This window comes from Chinchilla lanigera, unplaced genomic scaffold (assembly GCF_000276665.1).
Source record: "Chinchilla lanigera isolate Chin_1 unplaced genomic scaffold, ChiLan1.0 scaffold00015, whole genome shotgun sequence".
Lineage (NCBI taxonomy): Eukaryota > Metazoa > Chordata > Mammalia > Rodentia > Chinchillidae > Chinchilla > Chinchilla lanigera.
This window is the reverse complement of record NW_004955416.1, coordinates 4,297,336-4,318,250: the sequence shown is the minus strand read 5'-3', so window position 1 is coordinate 4,318,250 and position 20,915 is coordinate 4,297,336. Positions and strand designations below refer to the sequence as shown.

General features: G+C 45.4%; 1 protein-coding gene across 8 annotated transcripts in view; it reads left to right on the top strand.

The window, feature by feature from the left end:
- The first annotated feature begins 6,459 nt into the window (after positions 1-6,459).
- The window catches only part of Meis2 (Meis homeobox 2), a 207,678-nt gene continuing 193,222 nt past the window's right edge, over positions 6,460-20,915 (top strand). For 4 of the 8 annotated variants that reach the window (XM_005381188.2, XM_005381187.2, XM_005381191.2 and 1 more), the window contains exons 1-6: positions 6,460-6,715; positions 7,960-8,192; positions 9,707-9,848; positions 10,562-10,612; positions 11,555-11,605; positions 12,388-12,537. In XM_005381188.2, the coding sequence (XP_005381245.1) occupies positions 6,704-6,715; positions 7,960-8,192; positions 9,707-9,848; positions 10,562-10,612; positions 11,555-11,605; positions 12,388-12,537 (639 nt within the window). In that variant the 5' untranslated portion in view covers positions 6,460-6,703. Of the gene's footprint in view, positions 6,716-7,144; positions 7,259-7,959; positions 8,193-9,706; positions 9,849-10,561; positions 10,613-11,554; positions 11,606-12,387; positions 12,538-20,915 lie in introns of those variants that run through there. The other 4 variants (XM_013512565.1, XM_005381192.2, XM_005381190.2 and 1 more) reach the window with 2 other exon arrangements.

The following is a 20,915-nucleotide window of genomic DNA, read 5'->3' as shown; positions in this document are numbered from 1 at the left end:
CAGGGAAGGGAGCGAGGGTGGAGGGAGAGACTGCAAGAGCAAGCGCACTTCGCGTTTGGAGCCCCGCCAGATAGCGCTAGAGGGCTATTTATTGAAACCCTTTCTTCCGCGAGATGGTGAAACTGCTAAAATTGGGAGAAATTAAGACAGGGAAAAAGGAAAGAAAATACAATGAACCCGTTCCAGCCTATTTGTTAAATAAAGTACAGGGTTATTTATTGTTGTTAATTGCCTTGAGAAGAATCCATAGTAGCCTAAGTGGGGAAAGGCAATAATAATTTTAAAAAACTAAAAAAATAAAAACAAACAACAAAAAAGCAAAACAAAAACCAAGCGAAGAAAATATAGAGTCCATCCCCCTGTTGATCTCACCTAGGAAGAAAGAGAACGGAGCTAACAGATAAGAAAATGAGGGGAATTCTCTGCAGCCCAACTTTCAGAGCTGCTAGGTACACTGCTGGGAAGGTCAAGAACAGTTCACAAGGATGAGCCGAGGTTTACAGGTTTACGGAGAGGAGAGGTTTTAAAAGTAATAGATGGCTCCAAGGGGTGGGGGGCGGGGAGACAAACTCGTTATTGGAAATGCCAAATAAAATATATATCAAAAATTCCAACTGTCAGCCAGCAGGTCTGGGGAAGAAGACAGCCCCTCACCCTTTGTCCCAGCAATGCTGGGCTCAGGGCTATTTTGCAGGACTGCAATTAAGCTCCTTGAAGAACAATTCAGAAATGCTCTGGTAAGCTTTGAGGAAAGAGCTAGAGTACAAAAATTCAACGTATTCTTTAGGACTCAGAGAAAACTTGTGTGGCTGGAGAGAAAAGATCTGCTACTGAAGGGAAGTCCAGAGAAGGAAAGAGATAACAAAAACATTTTAAGTTTCTTTGACTTGCTTAGTTCAGTAATGCAAGGGGAAGAAAACTTCATGTGATATTTTACTTTTAAATACTGATTTGGTTTTATACTAAAATCTGTGGCATTTCACACATCTAGCTTTTTATTGTAACACTGCAGTATCCTTTTACCTAAAAGAAGCTGGGTAAAAATCAAAGGAATAATTCATACCTCTCTTTCAAACCAAAGCACAAAATATTCCAAATCAAAACATTAACTAAACTTACAAACAAGATTAAGGCTGGGTTTATTTGTTCCTCTAGAAAGGCATCAATTGTTCTAACTGTTGTAAGGAGACAAAAAGGATTTAAACTCAGCGATTTTAATACACAGATTAGCACTTTAGACCTCACTGTTCTGAGGAATTTGGAGTTATCTGTGTGAAGGATCTACAACTTTCAAGAGAGGGGGGAAAAGGATAAAAAGAAACATAGGATTCTTGTGGAGCATAAATAAATGTACCTCCAATGAAGTCTGAGCTTATAAATGTTCCTTTCAAATTAACTGCTCTCCATAAAGCCAGTGTCCTTCAAATTAAGAAACTACAGGGGGATTAAATTATACTTTTAAAATCCTGAATGTTGCCTATAGTAACATTAAATGTTGGGTCAAAAAGGAAAAACAGAAAAGAAGCCGTTTTCAGAAGTCTTGGGGATGCTTCAATAAGAAAGGGGTGATTAAAAGCAGACTCTTAAATTTGAGAGGCCCAATTCCTTTTCCCATTCACTTCCATCTCCTTGGTCCCCTCCTTTTCACCTCTTTTTAATGCAGTGCACCCACCCCCTACTCCAAAGCTAAGTAGCTGATTTGGGATTCTGAAGAAATGGGTTTCACCATCCATATTTGTTCTGGGGCACTTGTAAAATGCGATTTGTAGAGGGTCTTTAGCCTTCTGATTGTCTTTGAATTGTTTTTACTGAAACAGATCTTTTGCAGTTAATGAGTCCCCACGCAGCTGGACAGCTCCTCTCGGACACTGAGAACTCTAACCCCAAAATGACCCCAATTTGACACCGCAAGATGAAATTTTACCGCCTGTTAAAACCATTTCCAGCCTGGGCAGAAGGAGCTGACTGTTGAAGGAGGTCTGTGGTGCCTCCTCTGACCCCCATCTCTCGCCTGTCTCTAGGGCCTGCCCCACCCACTTTCCCATTACCCCAAAGGTGGGCCAGCAAAGAAGCCTCGACGCCTGGGTGGCAGGGCTGTGGCTGAAAATGCGGGAAGAAATCGCAAGGAATGATCACCCCACTGCCGTGGAACGGTTTCTACAGGACTGGAAAACTGGGGGTGGGGAGCCAATAAAATTCTTCAGTAGCAGATGAACCTTCCTCGGGTATATTAACAAAATACCTGCAAGCTGATGATTATAAGTAATAACAGTCCTTTAAAATCATCAGACTGATCCTGAACTGAGTTCCTGAATCAACTCCAACTTGATCTTGTGTATTACCCACTATGCTGGATTGCCATTTTAAACTAACAATTTCATAAACCACAAGGTAGGTGAAATCTTTTTACTTGCAAAATTTGGGGTCCTCCTTTAAGCAACTGCTGAATTTGAAAACCACACAGATGTTCTTCGGCAGAGATTCACTTTTAAGACTCACACTCCTTAACTAAAAGTCTTTAAAGGTAAAGATGATTTTTTCTTCCACACAATCTTCAAATGTCATCTCTCTCCTTCCTACACCTGGGAAATCCAGACTGCCCCGTTGTTTACTTTAATGTATCCAATAAAACGCAAAAGAAATTACAGAATGTTAGCAAGAAATAAAGGACGTAGTGGAGTTCAAATTAAAGTGCCTTTCGCATTGCCCAAAGAATAAAGATTTGACTTTTCTTTTTTTTTGTAAAACCCGAGCTTACTGCAAATAAACTGTTACTGTATTAATTGATAGAAATCATCAACTTGAACGGTTTTTACTCAGTTGCAGTGCCATAAAAGAAACACTTTTAAAAATGCAAGTGAAGAGTTTCTAAATCAAAGCTATAGGGATGCACTGCTAATCTTGCCAATATTATTATGAGGAAAGAAACTGGTAAAAGAAGCGCAAGGTAGAAAATCGTTCAATGTTTAGACTATGCGTGCACAGATTCCGGTTTAAGATGATCTTTACAAAAAGGAGGGTTTATCAAGGAAACTGAGGAGTTTCTCTAAAAAGTAAAAGTAACTGGCGTTTAGTTAGCAGGACATTTAAAAGAACAATAATCCCATCGGCGGCAGTAAACACCCAATGCTGAATTTAAGGACAACTGGAGGGGTAAACACTGAAAAACTGAGTATAAACTTCTCAGCCAGCGGCGCTGCACCGCGAACTTGGACTCACCAACACCTACAACTCTACAAAGTCGACAACGCTGGGCAGTGAGACCAGATTATGCGCGGTCTCTCCTCTCCCTCCTCTCGCCTTCATCTGTACTATGGCAGCTAAACTGAGCTAGTGTAATTGCCGCTTGAAATAAAATTCTGGAGACCAACACTTTAAGTCTTCTTTTTTACTCACCTTTTAAAAATATGTCGACCAGCAACTCAGCGTCAAACGAGAAGGATATATTTAATCTTGGAGTTCCTCTAGGAAAAAAAAAAAAAAGAGAGAGAGAGAGAGAGGAGGTGGAGGGAGGGCTCCCACTCAAACCTTCAGGTTTCACACCCTAGGCAAAAAGGTGGAAAACCTAGACTAGACTCTCCTCCCTGAAGCTGCCCCAGCCCCGCGGTCCCTGCTCATGCTATCAGGGCAAAAACCTCGCGGACCGAAGCCCCTGTGCCCGGCGTCTCGCGATCCGCGCCTCTGCCAGCCCCTCCGAACTATCTTTCTTTATATGTGAGGGCCGATTTCCCGCAGACATCATTGTTATGATGGCTCATTTAATCAAACTGTTTAATTGCTCTGGTAATCACTATCATCATCACAGGTGCTCCATCATTCATCATTTTTGGAGGGCTTTATTGACCTCCGGAGCTCATTCCCTAGCCCTATTAAAACGAGGCCAAATTTCTCCGACTCTCCTTGGAGTCTCTGCAGGCTTCTATCTTAGCCTAGTTGGTGTTGCCCTAAAGAGCTCACAGTGTAGCGAAGATGGAAAGGGGGCCAAAAAGAGCCCTCCCACCTCTCTCTCCTCTCTCTCTCTCTCTCTCTCTCTCTCTCTCTCTCTCTCACACACACACACACACACACACACACACATATACACACCTCACACACACATACACACACACACAAACACACAGTACTTTCCTCTCCCTAACCACTCCTATCCACTCCCGCCCCCGCAGGAAAGTCCGGCCAAAGCAGCTCGAGGACCGTACGCTACTTTCTATTTTCCAGATGGGGTTCAGAGTTGGGGAGGGAGGCGACTGTTGAAGAACGGCCTGCTCCCGGTTCTCTGGGCCGGGAATCGTGTACCAGAGCAAGGGAAAAAGTTGGGGAGCGGATTGTGGGGCTGCGGCGCGCGGCGCTCGGGGTGACCATAGCTCCGCCCCCAGCTCCGGGCTCGGTGAGACTGACGCACAGCCGCTGGGAAACCGGCTGCGCCGAGGTAAAGCCGGGTGCAGCTTGAGACAGGCATGGGACAGAGGTAAAGCCGAGAGCAGTTTGAGACCGGCATTGGGCCGGACATCGGCCAGAAATAGTTTCCACACGAGCCGTGCGGGGTAGCAACCTTCCTTTCCCACTCTCCTCCTTTTCCTTTTGGGAAAAGTTCATTCGGAGCCAGCCGCGTCTTCCCGACCCAGCGTGATCGCCCCGGTATAATTAACACAGCCTTCAGCCTGCTTTCCCGCGGCCCAGTCGCTGAGCCGCGGGCGACAAAAACAGCGCCAGCCACTCATAGCCAGGCATCTTCTCTTTCCCTCTCTTGTTTTCTCCCTCCCGTGTGTCTTCCCTGCTCGTGTCCTCCAGCTCGCTGAGACCCACTTTGGAGGCGCACACCAGTCGCGCGCGCGCGCACACGCATACACACCCCCTTGGCTACGTCGGACACCAAACACCCCACGACTCCCTCCCGATTCCGCTGCGGCCCCCAGAGCCTCTTCGGGTGGCCCTTGTCTGCACCGCTGGGAGGGAGTCTGCTCTGAGTTAAGCTGGTCTCTTCTGGAGCTGGGGGGAAAAAATGAATATTGACAACAAGGGTCCTGGATCTGCACTGGGAAGAAAGTGCCACTTGGGGGAAACAAACAAACAAAAAAAAAACAAAAAAAACAAAACTGTAGCCCGGCGGTGGTAGCGTCTGCAGAGCCCGCTTCCCTAAGATGTTAGCAGCAAGATTTCGGGGCGCTGTGATCGGCGTGCAGAGGAGGGGGGACTGCGGAATTAAAAGGAACAAAAGCGAGAGCGCCATGCCAAACGTCCACGACGCGACCCAGTTAGGCAGGAGCCAGGCGCGATGGGAAAATAAAGTAGAAGTTAGTTTTAAAAAATAATAAGTAAAAAGATCTGAGGCTGTACCGTACTTTCCCTGTGGTTTTCTGCAGTTTTCCTCTCTGCGCTCTCCCTGTCCTCTTCTTTCTCTGTCTCTCTGTCTCTCTCTCTCTCTCCCCCTCTCCCTCTTCCTCGCTCCCCATTCGCTCGCGCGCGCGCCCGCGTACGCACACCCGCGCGCCCTCCGGCCCCCTCCCCTCCCTCCTCCCCCGCCGTCCCCGCGGAGCAGCAGGCTCTCTGATTTGCTCGGTCCGCGCGGCTCCAGCCTCCCCTCCCCCCGGCCCCCGCCTCCCCCCGGCCGGGGACGTCGGATCGCACTCGCTGCATATCAGAGGCTCCTCGCCGCGCGCTCCTCCTCGCTCCCGCTCCCCGCTCCCGGGATGTGTCTCCGCCGCGCGACGGGCTATGGCCACCACGACTTCCGGGTTCCGTCATTTCGTTCTCCCGCCGCCGACCCGCGCCGCCAAACTGAGGCTCGTCTATAAGCCAGGCAGCAGCCAACCTGCCAACACCTACTGACACTCACTCATCTCCCAGAGAGAGAAAGAGAGCGAGAGAGAGCGAGCGAGAGAGAGCGAGCGCGAGTGAGAGCGAGCGAGCGAGCGCGCGCGAGAGAGGGAGAGACAAAATACCTACCAGGAAAGGGGGGGAGGAAGTCCAATTTTTGCAAACTATTCATTTTTTTCTTCATTTTTCTCCCCGCTTTTTTTTCAACAATACTTTAAAGAGAGAGGATCCTATTAGCGATATCGCGGGGGCAAAGCTAAAAGGGGGGAGGGGGAGGAAAAATTTCAAGAAGCAGAAACCCCTCGTGGAGTTTTACTGGAAGAAAAAAAAACGGGTCTGAAAGATTCTTCCTCTTCATCATCATCAACCATCATTCATTCACTACCTTGACATTCCGGGCTTTGATTGACATCTGGAGTGGCAAAAAGCCATGAAACACGACAGTTCGGTTACATGTGGGCTGCTGACGGGCCGCTCATAACCTTCAGTTCGGGGGCTTGACAATTTTTTTCTTCTTTTTCTTCTTTTTCTTTTCTTTCTTTTTTTTTCCAACTGAGAGGAAGAGAAGAGAAAGAGGGGGAAAGGAGTACCGAAGAGGAGGAGGAGGGGAGGGGGGAGGAGGAGGAGGTGGAGGAGGAGGAGGAGGAAGATCAGGAGGAGGAGGAAGAAGAGGAAAAAAGAAAAAGAAGAAATATCACAGGAAAAAAAAAAGTCTTCGTTGTCTTGCCTGGGCTTCCCCCCCTAAAAATTAACATATTGGAGAATTGGGAGAAGTCTCCTTGGTTTGGAAAAAAAAAAAAAGGAATCTTCAGCCTAGATCACTTTCTTATCCGGACTGGGATATTAAATATACGACACATCCAGGAGTTTATTGGAGCGCAGACTGATGGCGCAAAGGGTAGGTTTAAATCTCCAACACTTACCTAGATATAAATCCTCTCCTAAGAGGGGCCTGCCCCGATGCCTCTTCTCCCTTGCAACCGCTGCTGTTCGCTGCCTGATGATGGCGGCCAGTATTTTAAAAAATAGCAGCAAAATTATTCATCGGCTTCTTTCCCCCCCGTGCCTCTGCGTGTGTGCGAATGTGTGTGCGTGCGTGTGTGCGTGTCTGGGCGCGCGTGTTCCAGCGCTGTGCGAGCGGGCGGGCGGCGAGTGCCTGTGAGTGCTATGAGTGTGCGTGCGTGTGCAATTGTTACACGCTTTCGCCTCGCTCCAGCTTTTACCCCAGCAGCGCGATCCCCCCGGTTCTCTCGCCGCCTCTGCCGCGCCGCTGCTCCCGCGGCTCCAGGCGGGCGCGGGCTGCGTAGGAGCCGCCGCCGGGGCCGCCTCTGGGGCCGCGCTGTCGCAGCCGCTGCGCCTCCGCCTAGACTAGCCTGGGCTGCTTGTTTTGTCTCTGAAATTGACAAGGACGCAGGGAATCCGCTGCTAAATAATGTTTCTGGTAACTTTCACGTTCTTCCTCCCTACCCTCCGCTCCCGGCCCCCCGGGGAAGCACTGGCCCTAGTCTTCCCTCGCCCTCGGCGTCCTCGTCCTGCTTATTAGCGTTTTTCTTCTCTTTTTATTTTGTTTCATTTCGCCTTTTGATTTATTGGATCCTCTGGCGGAGGCGGAGGGGGGTTAGGGGTGGGATCGGGGCTTCCTCCTCGCGCTCTCTCCACTTCTCCCTGGGCTGGCTCGCTTCGGCTCTGCAACCTCCGGCGGGAGCGGGGCCTCCCTGCGCCCCCTCCATCCCCGGCCTCACCGCCTCCTCTTCCTCCTCTAAATGCTGCTCTGGGGTCGTCCTGTTCCGTTTAAGATTTTAAAACAACCTCCCTTCCCATAACTTTCAACTCCGTTGTTTCGGCTGGTTGGGTTTCTTGTGTGTTCAACTTGTGCTGGGTACTTTTTTCCTTCTGACTTTGTTTTTATTTCTCTCTCTCTCTCTCTCTCTCTCTCTCTCTCTCTGCCTCCCCCTCCCTTCTCTATCCCATTCCCACTTCTGGCTTTGCTCTTTCCCGTGCTTTTCTCTCTTTCACTCTGTCTCTCTCTGTCTCTGTCTCTCTCTCCCTCTCTCTCTGTCTCTCTTTCTCTCTCTCTGTCTGTCTCTCTCTTCTGTTCTCTCTCTCACCCCTGCGCCCCCTCCTCCTGGCCGGCTCTGACAGTACGATGAGCTGCCTCATTACGGCGGGATGGACGGAGTAGGGGTTCCCGCTTCCATGTACGGAGACCCTCACGCCCCGCGGCCGATCCCCCCGGTTCACCACCTGAACCACGGGCCGCCGCTTCACGCCACGCAGCACTACGGCGCGCACGCCCCGCACCCCAATGTCATGCCGGCCAGCATGGGATCCGCTGTCAACGACGCCTTGAAGCGAGACAAGGACGCGATCTATGGGTAAACCGACCCCCGGACCCAGCTTACTGTGTGTGAGTGTGAGCTAGAGTGTGTGTGTGTGTGTGTGTGTGTGTGTGTCTGTGGGGGCGGGAGGCGGACAGTTAGAGTGGGAGTGATTTCTGCATGGGGTAGCGCGCTGCTTGCCTTAGGAAAGGACAGGGGAGGAAGCCAGCCCATCTGCCCCTTGAGTCAAAGACCCGGAAGATATAGACTCCTCCACTCCCACGGCCCGGTCCCTCCAAACCCCACAGCCCAGAGTGACTGTGTCCTCAGAACCTTGCCTGGGCCTTCTCCCCAAGGACAGGATTCCTGGCCAAAGGACGCAGGGCTGCTTGTTCCAAGCCCCCTGACTGAGGCCTTGACGAAGGGGAAAGTTTCCTGCTGCTTAAAGAGCAACTTTTTTCTCCTGTTCAGTTTCCTAGAGAGGGTCTGGGAGTCACTAAATGCAGCCTGAGCTAGGATCAGGGTTGCTTCTGCCGGCCAGGAAGTCCTAATCACCCACTTCTTAATTCTCTGTAAATAAAGGGGGCAGACCTTGAAGTGCAGCGGGGTGGAAGGGACTGCTGCTTGGCCAGAGCCGCGCTTGGGGGGAGCAGGAGAGACTGCTGGAAATTATTTTATGTTCTGAGAGAACTCGGAGAGGGGTGGGGACGCAAGGTACTAACGTGTACACCGCGGGCTCTTCCGGCTGAGGGTAGGTGGGGAAGGCAGCGGGATGCCGAGGGGAGGGGACAGTGGCTAAACAGCAACTGAGCCTAGAGCCAGAGGCCGCAAGCATCCTGAAGTGTAGCTGAACCGCCCGGAGGACACAAAGGGCATTTGGGCACGCACACATCCAAGTTTTAAAATGCGATTTATTTGTTTTTGTCTGCTGCAATGCTGGGAGAAATGTGGTCTTTGGAAGGCAGCTCTTTGGTGTTTAACATTCCTATTATTTTGGCCCCCACACCGGGCTTTACTAGACGGAGGGCAAACAAGTTTATAAGGCAAGGGGGTGGAGAGATGAGAAGAGTGCTGCTTGAGTTTAGGAAATGTCACTCCGGTGTGTATGTAGGTGCAGCGTTTGGCCTTGTTTGAAATGCCCTTTCAAACCATTTTGTATTTCAAAGATCCTCCCCTTCTCCGAAGATCAGGGCTGGGTCGCAGGGGTGAGTTCGGCGGCCTCTGTAGTGCAGAGTGAGCCTGGATGAACTCTGGGCTCCACACTGCCCGAGTTTCTTGGATGTTTCATTACGTTCCAAATGAGGCTGCTTTTCTTTGGCGGGCTAAAGCGGCCAGAGACTTCTCTGGCCAGATTCGAGGGACTTCTGAGCCGGTGGGAAAAGGCCAGGCTGTGTTTCCTTTCTGTTTCTGACCCAGGCTCGGCTGACTGAGGAAGGGTTGTAAAGTGTGGTGCGTGCCTGTTGTATTAAGGAAGGAATCCGAACCCTCCAAACTTGTTGATTACAGTTCTTGCTCCTTCCCCTCTGCACCCCGTCTCCGTGTGTGTGTCTCTGCGTGGCGCTGCCCGTTAGGCACCCGTTGTTTCCTCTGTTAGCTCTGGTCTTTGAGAAGTGCGAGCTGGCGACCTGCACGCCCCGGGAACCGGGAGTGGCCGGCGGAGACGTCTGCTCCTCCGACTCCTTCAACGAGGACATCGCAGTCTTCGCCAAGCAGGTCCAACCTTCTTGACCCGCTAGCCCTCCTGCGCCCCTTCACTCTCCCTCCCTCCCCTTTCCTCGGAGCTTTACTTGAAAGAGGAAGAAAAGGCCGGGACACTCGATCTGTTCCTCTGGCCCACTCCGCCACTGCGCCTCCTCCCCATCCCTGAGCCTGGGGGCGAATGGGAAGCCGAGATAAATACGGGTGTTTGCCCCCACCCTCCAGCCAGGAATACAGAGGCTCGACCCTCGAATTAAAGTTGACCTGCCCCTAATCTGGGGCTTGGCCTTTTCCCTTCCCTGCAGCTACTTGAACAAGAACTGGGGAGAGGGGCTGTGGGGGACAGGGGAGTGCCCGGAGCCCAGGAAGCTGGCGCCTGTCCGAGCCGTCTGCTCAGGGCACGGAGGTGAGGGAGGCGCGGAGCCTCAGCCCCTCGGACGGTGGATCAGGGAGGGCTGCGAGCCGAGAACGGCCCTGAGCTGCTTGCTACAACGCCGTGGTACCCGGTGTGCCGTAGTGGGGGCAGGACCAGAAGGCCCTCCTTGTTTTCCAGGCTGTCCCACTAATTTCACGCACCAGGTTGCTTCGTGTATTCTACCAAAGGCCTCTCCTCTTCCCCCACCGGCCCTGCACCGTCCCCACTCGCACACTGCAGTTCAGTAGATAACCGGGGTTTGGCTTTTCAATCCCAGAAGGTAATTCATGCTGACTTTCCCTGCTTTTTATAGGTTCGCGCCGAAAAGCCACTTTTTTCTTCAAATCCAGAGCTGGACAATTTGGTAAGGCTCTCCGTTTTGTGCTCTTCGCCAGCCTCGGCCCTTTGCCATGCCCAAGAGCACCCACTTCCCCGGGGAGCTCCAGGGAGTTCGAGCAGACCCCGCGTTGGAGCTGCTGGGGGGCGACGGGGAGGAAGGGAACAGCTCAGAGCCCTGCAGGGGAAATGGAGAGCGAGGGACGGCTTGCAGGCAAGGAGAGCGAAGCCCATGCAGGCAGAATCCCGGGACGCGGGGCGAGAGCGCGAGCCGGGCGCTTCCCTGGTCTCGGCCTCGGTAGTTAGCTGCGAGAAGTGAGTTATTTCCTCTGTTGGCCCGGGCAGCCGGCCGACCCGGGGCTGCTACCCCGAAGGAAGTAGCCGGGGGCGCGGAGGGCGGGCTGGGGGTGGGGGTTGGGGTGAGGGGCAGGCCAGCGCAGGCCACTTTTAGGTGCGATTCTTTTGCTAATTTGCACGATTTCAATATTAAAAGTACTTAAATCCGCTTTCAAAGGCCCAGCCTCACCATTCATCTTGAGTATTTCCTTCTTTAGTGCGGACGGATTTCGCTGGGTATGCTGTTCTAAAAAGCTTTTTCTGTCCCTAGAAGCCACTTTTTTTTTTTTTTAAATTGGCCTAAGGTCGAGGGAGGGGACTGTTAAAGAGGACTCTGGCGGGATCGGAAGGCCTAGTCCGAGGAAAGCAGTTCTTACAAATAAACCGCGTAGCGAATGTCAGGGGAAAGATATTAATATGAAGCTCAGGTCGAGTCCGATGCCTACCCTGTGGCCAATGAGGCAGAGATGATCAGTAATCACTTGGTTTTGCTGAGTGTTTCTTGATGTGTAGGTTCTGCCCGGACACCTGCTTGGGTGTTTTTCTCGGCAGCCCAATTCTCTCACCCCCACCCCCAACCAGCAGGACCTCAGAGTCACAGAGCCCTAACTCCAAACTCAAACTTTCCTTTCAGATGATACAAGCAATACAAGTGCTAAGGTTTCATCTTTTGGAGTTAGAAAAGGTAAGCAGGAAAGAACCCTCCACTCCCGCCTTGTTTAAGCCACTTCTAATTGAGTGGGATACTGTACTTTTAACAAACCTGCAGTCTGAGAGATTAGGTACCTGGAGATTTTGAACATGTTACCACGTCCTTCCTCCAGTTGCTCCTCAACCCAGGGGCTCAGAGAATGAGTCAATCAGGACAGCCCAGCCTTTTAAAACACCTCCCCCAACTTTCTCCCCTAAACATTCAGGATTATTTAGAAATGAAGCAACCCGTTTGTTGCTCCTGGACACTCAGCCTGGTTGTGTCTCTATTAGCTCAGCACAGTCTGGGCCCAGAGTTTGCTGTTAGGTAAAGGCAGAGGGAATCCCCCACCCCTCTTCCCTGGGGTGTTTTTACCTTGCTCTGCAGCTCGGTCACTTTGCCTTGCAAACAGAACTCCTAGCTTATTGAATGGCAAATACTACTGCTCTCCCTAGTTCCAAGATTTTAATATTTTGAAATGATCATCAAATCAGATTTGTTTCCCTGGTTCCCCAGTCTGAACCCAGTTATTCCCAGCCCTATTTCTTTCCCTCTTTTTATTGTAACTTGTTGCTCAGGGAAGTCTCTGGAGAATAATATCTGCTGCAACAATTGCTCTATTGTTTCCTTGCCTTCAACTATACCCCTTAATTAGAGTTAGTTTGGAAGACATCACATTGTTGCTCTTTCCAATGCAACCTGATATTTTTCCTCTTTAAAAATGAAACAAACACTAACAACATAAACTGAGCCCTCCACCAAAACCCTCCTTCTAGGTCCACGAACTCTGTGATAACTTCTGCCACCGGTACATTAGCTGTTTGAAGGGGAAAATGCCCATCGACCTTGTCATTGATGAGAGGGACGGCAGCTCCAAGTCAGACCACGAAGAACTTTCAGGATCCTCCACAAATCTCGCTGACCATGTAAGTCTGCGAGCCTTTGGCAATTCTCTTAAAGCCACTAGGTACATTTTTTTAAAGAACTTGTTTTAACATCTCATTGCACTAGATTTAGTTTTCTTTTCTGTTTTAATGATTCTGTCTCTGGGGGCTTTCCTCTACTTTTCTCAATACCTGTATCATACTCTTCTTCATCTGCCCTGTCTTGAGCTCCTCCTTAGTTATGTTGAGAGAAGAATTTAAAAAAGAAACAGAAAACCAGGGAGTTGATAGAATGATTTGTTCTCATAATGTGTGAAGTTTCCTGGATTTGGTGACTTGGGTGTTAGCAAATTCTTTCTGTTGATATGATATCTGCCGTCTTTTTCTGGTTTCTCAGCTCTGTATACAGTGATCAATGCAGCAGGGATAGAAAGAGGCAAGACACCAGGACAGGACCTGGAAGGGGGAGGGTGGCCGAAGGAGAGAACTCGGAGCAAGGGCTGATTTCCCAGTCTCTCTCAGAGATGAAAATCCTGAAAATTATTGGCAATCTTGAACTGCATTAGAAATAAAAGAAGGAGTGAATGAACACATTGCAATTCTCAGGGCTTTCGCTCTATAGAAACTTATTGTCAGAATATGGACTTATTGCCAAGTGCCTGAAGCATCTTCATAATAAAAGACAGTAACCTTGATGAACCAATTATTAACAATGTATTACAGAAAGCTGAAGGGAATTATGATTGAGTAACCATAGGTTAGTGGTTGAATTTTAACACTTTAACAGTTGGTAAATGAGGACGGAGAGTATAGTAAGGAATGACTATGTATGTCAAGCCAGGAAAAGAGGTTTCTTTCTATTCTCTCTGTTTTTAATCCTATTTTGGAACCAATCTAGTGAGTCTGATGCTTAAAAAAAAAAGCATATGTAGTGAGACTGAAAATTTGAAAAAGAAGCAAAGAGAAGAAAGATTGCAGCTGGTAGGAAAGGCAAGAGTGGCGAGGTTAAAGAGTGGGTGTGAACGGCAGTTTATTTATAGGAACTCAAGCCTGGGGGTGGGGGACAGGGTGTCTACGTATTGAGTTGAACTCACAACCTAAATGATAAAGGCTGTACTCTGATAACTTTGTGGCTGAAATATTAATGTGACGCTCTGTGTGAGTTAAACAGGCACTGAGTCTCGAAGGCAGTTTGTAAACCAGCCTCCACGCCCGAATGTTGAGAGTAATGAATTGAGATGCCTTGAAAATAAACTTTCTGTGTGGTTTTCCTTTCCTGCCACCAAAAGTTTTGAAAATATGCAGGTGTCGATTTTAATAATTAACCTTTGCACTGTATGAGAAACCAGCCTAAGAAGACAAGTTTAACAAAAAGAAAAGAAAAGAAAACCTCAGTCTGGGATGTCCATTTGTGAGGCCGAGTACATACTATGGTGTTAAAGGCTCCTACACCTGTCTTTACCTTTACCTGTTTTCAACGCCATGGGGGAAATGGTGCGGGGTGCCTTTGTATACTGAGCGTATTAAATGAAATCAGAGGGCGCAGCAGCTGCTATGGAAAGTTTATTTCTTATCTGTGACTCCACACTGTGTACGCCTGTGGTCCACAAGGCATGACACTACCTCAGAAATATTTATTTTGGTTGTTTTTATTTGTTTATGGTCATTGCTTTCTGTTTCTAAATTCGTGTGCATTTACATTATTGGAGAATAGGGAGGGGTCTACTTACATGGTTTGTGGAGTGAGAGGTTCACAGTGGCTTTTCTCGGGTTCTTTCTAGGGATCCCAACTATTGGTTTTCTACAACGGTTTCTTGGCAACTGTTTTTCCAGTGGCTGTGTGTTGCTAGAGTATGCTGATGTTTATGTGGACGAGACAAGATAAACTAGGCTGTGTTGGATATTGGCTGGTAGACAATACCAATTTATGGAACTATTGTAATATTTAAATATACACTTAAGTAAGAATTGTACTTAGGAGAATACTGCTTTAATAATTTAACAATCATCATCTTTGGATGAAAGAGTCAGCTCTGTCATGTGTTGCTCCCCTTTCCGGCCCCCAATCAAGTAAATATGACAACTGATTTATTCTGAACCCATGAGGGCTTGCCACCTCATTGGGTGTCATAATTTAAAGCCTTTTATTTCCCAGAGATCTGAACTATAGCATTTTTACTTTAGCCCCCTGCTATTTGTTTTGAAATGCAGCAATAATTTGTTCCAGCAGCACACCAAGTGGGAGTGGAGAGGCTTGCCACAGATTTGTGCTCTGTGCACAATGAGAAGGAAAACCTTGGAGGGCTCGCAGCAGTTCTGATACTTGGGTAGCATAGGTATATTGATTGTATTCATTGCCAGGCTTCCTCCTTCAACTCTACAAAGCGAATCCTCTTATCCTCCACAGCCTTTCCTGCAAACTCACCCTCCCCGCACCCCCCAGCCACACAAACGTGAAAGCGCCACAGAACCACTACCTGAAAAGTGCTGTGAGTGGGACATTTTCAGCATGTAAATGTGTCCAATTTGAATCTTCAGGTTTATTTTTTCATTTGCTTTGATATGCATATTTAATACATTGCCCCAGGCTGGAGCTCATTTGGTGCACGCTGGCGCGGGGGTGATGATGAACCAGTTCAGAAGGACCCAGACAGTGTGTTGTTTTCTCTGTTTTATCTGTTGGCCCACTATTCTGATCTACTGAGCTTCCTCGTGGTTTTATTTGCACATGAAATGCTGAGAGCATTTCAACTTATTGGCTATGAATAATGACAGCTAAAAAAGAAATGTAGTTTAATTTGTTGTGTGCCAAGGTTTCTCTTGTGGAGGTGACAGTTTGTGACAGCTGTTTGACACCCCCAAAACACATACACCTCTATCCTTATTAAATGGAATCAAGCTACATTGTGTGTGTGTGTGTGTGTGTGTGTGTGTGTGTGTCTAAGGAAAGAGCAGGCAAGGAGAGAGAATAAGCATGAAATTTGGTGTACAGGGAAGCAGAGACAAGCGTCGAAGGGGAAGTATTAAGGACCATTATAGTTTTTTCTTTTCAAGAACTTGAAAATATAAATGAATAAAAGTAACAGGTACAAATACCTTCAAAACAAGTGTTGCTAGTAGACTTTAAAGAGTGGATTTTATATACTGTTAAGTGTGAAATCATGCTGATTTCACATCCATTATGTCCTATGAATATTCCAATATAAATAATTGCATTAAAAGAGAACAACCACGACAGTCTTAACTTCCATTTCTTATAGTCAGTGAAGAGCCTTGATTTGTACATTTATTATTAACGAACACGATGTGCATAATGATAAGAGGAAGTTTGGAATTAATCAGAAAGCAAGTGTATCATATTGCTTACTATTTTGCTGGGCTTAGTAAATTTATATTGAATGCTTTTTAAAATATTATAATATGCTTTATGTTATACTCTTACTGTAATACAAGGATAATAGTGATAGGTAAAAAACGGCTATCCCAGTATTCTTCAGAACAGTGGGGAGAAAAAATACACAATAGTAGTGGATACAGAGCTCTGTTTTTCAGCTGCAATTCATGTTAAGTTTTTCAGACATTCAAGTTTATCATGTGCAAAATAAATATGCCAATAAAGCAATTAAAAAAAAATCTTCAACTTGAAAACTGTTTTGAAACAATCATGCTTTTCGTATTCTATAGTATCTCTGAAAAACAGGTGATATCTGTATTATCTATTTTATATAATTTTAAATCAGGTCCCTAAATCTGGTGAAGACAAGTGAGTTATAATTTCATATTTATATATGAAAATATTACATATCTTTGGATCAAGCTTAGACAAATGAAATATATTTGTTTAAAATACGTTATCTAAGCCAATCATTACTTGCTTGAAGTGAAACAGTTATACAATTATACTCTTAGCCCTAGATAATGGTCATAATGAGCTAAATCTTATTTTCTTCAAAAGAATTAAGTAGCAGAAAGAAAAGATAATGACGTTTATTAATAGTGAATGACAGGTGTCTTAAAATTGACTGGCTCTGATAATATCACTAATAAAATAATTTATTTTAATTTCTATGCTATAATTTAAATAAAGATATGCTGATGTTTTCTTTTGCGACTTTGGATACGTCAAGTTTTATTTATGTCTATATAATTTTTAGAGTGTGTTAAGTCAAAAAGGATAATCTCCAGAATTTTATTCCTGACAGGATACTGTAGATAAATTATATTATTACCTGAAAAATTAGAAGTGAGTGGTGGTGCAGAGAAGTTTAGGTTTAAGTGGTTGGTCTCTAGAAGATCAAGAGGGAATACTAAGGTTTGATAATAATATTAGTAATATGAATGAGTGACTATCCTTGTTAGTTGCCTCCGTCGCAGTGTAAGATTAGATGTTACGGTGTGTTATCCAAAGCCTCTCGGGACCCTTTCTACAGAGAGCTGCTCTGTCCTCCAATTCAAGGAGACATGCTGGGGAAGGGGCAGGGCTTTTTGTTTTGTTTTGTTGTTTGCTGCTACATAGGTTCTGGTTGTTGATAACTTTCCTATTCATTTCTCATCAAGAATAATTATACTATTGAAATCATTTAGGTTGTGCAGTTGGAATGTTTTTAGTCTAACTGATGAAATAAAATGAAAGAGATCTGCTTGATAACCACATGGACACTCACTATCAGATAACAAATGTAGTATTATTTGAATTCATTTTCTTATTTATTTTTATATCCCAGCACAATTCAAAACTAAGAGGATCTTGACAGTATGGCAGTACACTAACAATACATTTCTGTCTTCTCTCAAAGTTCTCGATTAAATGGAGAAATCTATTTGCAACAGGCACTCATCACTTTTGTGAGAGTTGCTCACATATTAATTCCCAAAGCTTAATAAAGAGGTGGAAGTGGGGAGATGAGGGAAAGACCCCAGCTCTATTTACATTTTTAAAGAATGGGGGAGTGCAGATTCTGAAAGCACACACAGGTCTCCTGGGTTCTAATGTCAACTTTAGAATAATGAACTTGAAATTCCAACATTTATTCAAACCATACAATTAACATTTTTAACTTTTGTAGACTCAAAGACCCAGGATACGAGTTTTCTTCAATTTTTAAAAATACTTTAGGACTTAAACTATCATAAAGTCATAGGAAGTAAATGACTTAATATTAATTATATGTATTGATACAAGTATATATTTCTCTGTTGTATAAATATATTGGGTTGCTTGTATTGTAAATATATTAGTTTTGCTTGCCTCCTTTCCTGACTAAAATATCTTTACATGTTTATTATTACACGCTGTGAGCATATATCCTGAATTCTTTTACTGTGTTTTCCAAGTTCCTATGTAATTACTATATTCTCTTGATGTTATTTAGTAATGTGGGTTCTAGAAAAATCAAATGGTTATTTTGATAGTACTTTTAATAATACAGATAAGAAGACAGATTGATTATCTTATGTCCTTTCTTAATTTTAAAGAGATAAAGAAAATGAGTCCAAGAGAAATGTAGCGCATCGTTTGCCATCGATCACGTGGCCTATGAGAATCTGCACCCCACAGTATTCATGCAGTGTCCTGTCTTCTCTTCTGTACCTCATCCACTGAATCGTCTTTCTAGCTGGGGTCTAGCATGAGATACAGATTACTTTAGACAGAACTTGTATGTGGTTGGCCTTCTCTTTTCTCCTTGAAGCCTAATATATTTCATTTCCCCACCCAGTTTTGTGTTTGTGTAGAAACCCTCACACACTTTACCCCAGTGGCCCCATGGAAGAACCCTATACTGTGTGGAATCATTGAAACAGGGAAATAACCACCAATTTGCCAGGATATTACTTATAAAGTAATATCCCATAGGCAGGCCCTCGCAGAAATGCCATTCTGGTTTAAAATGTTATAGTCCTGCCACATCTGCAGCCTCAACAAAAGAGGGGCACATGTGATTTGCTTCCTCTGCCCAGAGACTCCTGTCCTCTCTGTGCTCTTTTCTAGATTTAGCAAAATTCAGTGATGGCGCTAAATCAATTCTTTTTTAACTTCCAAGGGAGAAAACACTGGCAGGATTGTGTTTTCCAGGGAAAGCCGTGTGTAAATGAGAAAGCAGGAGAGCAGCAGAGCGCTCTCCTGTGGCCCCGCTGCTATAAGCTCTGCCCATATTGTCTCCTGCTTTTATATTAATTACAACTTGCATTATCAGCTGTGAGTCTGTAGCCCAGCAAATAGAAAATAGTGCCCCTAGAGACCAAGCTTCTTGTATCTATTTTCCATCTCTTCCTATTGTGTTCCACTCAGTATTCACTGGTTTTCTCCTGGTAACACTGCTCTTTAACACAATTACATAATAGCAAGAAGAGTACCATATTTGACTCCCAATTATTAAAGCCACTGGGAATAGAAACATTTTCCTCCTTGCCCTGGGGTGTCTTTCTGATACCTTTGACTGGAGAACAGTACATATATTGTGGAATGCACATACCTGAATTCTCAGCCACACTGTTACACACAGAGAGCGTTTCTCTTTATTTTTCTACACAAGTCATGTGTTTTTACGTGCTTTCGTACGCCACTTTGGTCTCTGGATTCACTAAAGTTCAGTGCATAATTTGGCAGAAATCCAGGCAGTTATTCTTGAAGGATGTAACTTGGAAAGTATCTGGGAGGAAAAAATAAGACAAGAGTTATGATACAAACAAGTATTTTAATTTAAGGAAAGAAAAGAACAGCATTATGGGTAATATGCTATGTTATCCATGGAGGTTACAAATATTTGTGACCAAGGAGGACCAACTTTTTATTGACTAGATTATCATTATGAATCTTTATATGTACATCACCATGTATTTGTAGCCGAATGTGGACAGCTTGGAGTAAGTAACTCCTCTGTCTGAAACTCCACAGGGCTCTCTGTGTTCTTCTTTCAGACTAGATGACTATCATGTAGCGCTCCTTCAGACAGATTTTCTGAGACACTGTGGAAAGAGACATGATACTTTTTCAAGAGAGCATTTTGAGGGGTGAGGAGAAGAGGAGAGTGATAGGGGAATGGTAGGTTAGATAATCAACTTGAGAAAATTTGGGAACGGGACTGAAAACTGAAGACTCGATTTATTTGGAGGAACCAGTTGTTCTTAAGGTAATAGTTGCTTATGTGACCTGTTGCTCTCCCCTTTATTTAGAAAACACCTCCTACCAAAAAAAATAATTGAAAGAAATATGCTGAATTATAAATGGATGAGTCCTGGCTTTAAAACTTAGTGTGCCAAGCTTGGCTGATAAAGACAAACTAGTGGTCTCAATTGCAGGAAGCCCAGCATGAATCCTACGAATCACTGCCATGCTAAACAGAAAGATTTGTCCCAGCTTCATTTGAACGATTATATAACAGCTATTGGATGACGTTTGCCTTAAAACATAGTTGAGGTGTTACTGGTAAATTATTGTAATTTTCATGAGGGGTAAGGAGCTTTTATAGCAGCCGGCTTAATAAAAAGCCCACAGTGCATAAAATTAACATCGCTTGCCGTGTACACTGAAAAGTTTAGGTGAGGTGAATGTGCTACAGCTACTGCATTTTCTAAAAGAAGGATTTACCTGAGGCCCTTGCAGGACTAAACTCACACCATGCAATTCTTTCATCTTTTCTCATCTAATTCTTCTAGCTCTCTATCTGATTACTATCCAGAAAACAGCTCACTTGACGAGAGTGCAAAGTTGAAAAGCCCCCTATATTTTGTCTACCTTTATCTTGAAACTGTGGAAGTGGTTTGTAACTTAGATAAAAGGAGAGCTCACAAGAGTGACCTCGTCATAATACAGGCAATGGAGAAGTTGGTTTTCACTCTTCTCATTTTCAATCACTAATCTTTCTCCAACATGTCTTTCTTTTGGAGACCCATACCTATGCTGCATTTGTAGTTATGAACTTTCTGTTCAGGGTTTTCATTTTGAATCAATTACTTGCCCCACGGCAGTGCCAATAGCATTATTTGATATAGATGTTATTAATCCATAAAGTTCTGAATCATTTCATCATCTATCAAAACTGCCAAATACTAATTTGCAATCAGTTTGGAGCAGATGTATAGAGAGAGATTTTTCTTTTGCTGTTGTTGTTCCAAATAAGAATACTTCCTTATCTTGTGTCACCCAGGTTTCTGGTTTTATTTTAGTAACATTTTATGTACTAGAGTTATGGCTGAGAAAAATGACAGATTGTTTTTTTTTTAATAAACTACACATAGTGGTGATATGGCAAGATAGCTTTTAGAAGGTTCTGAGGTTTGCATGTTATGGTCTCTGAATCCTTATTTAACAGTTCTAGTAAGAGTGGTGGTATATTTTGAGGGAATGATTTTTTAAAAAGTTTTTGCCCCTTCCCTCAGACCCCCAGCGAATTCACTTGCCAATAGATCTGTGGCTCAGT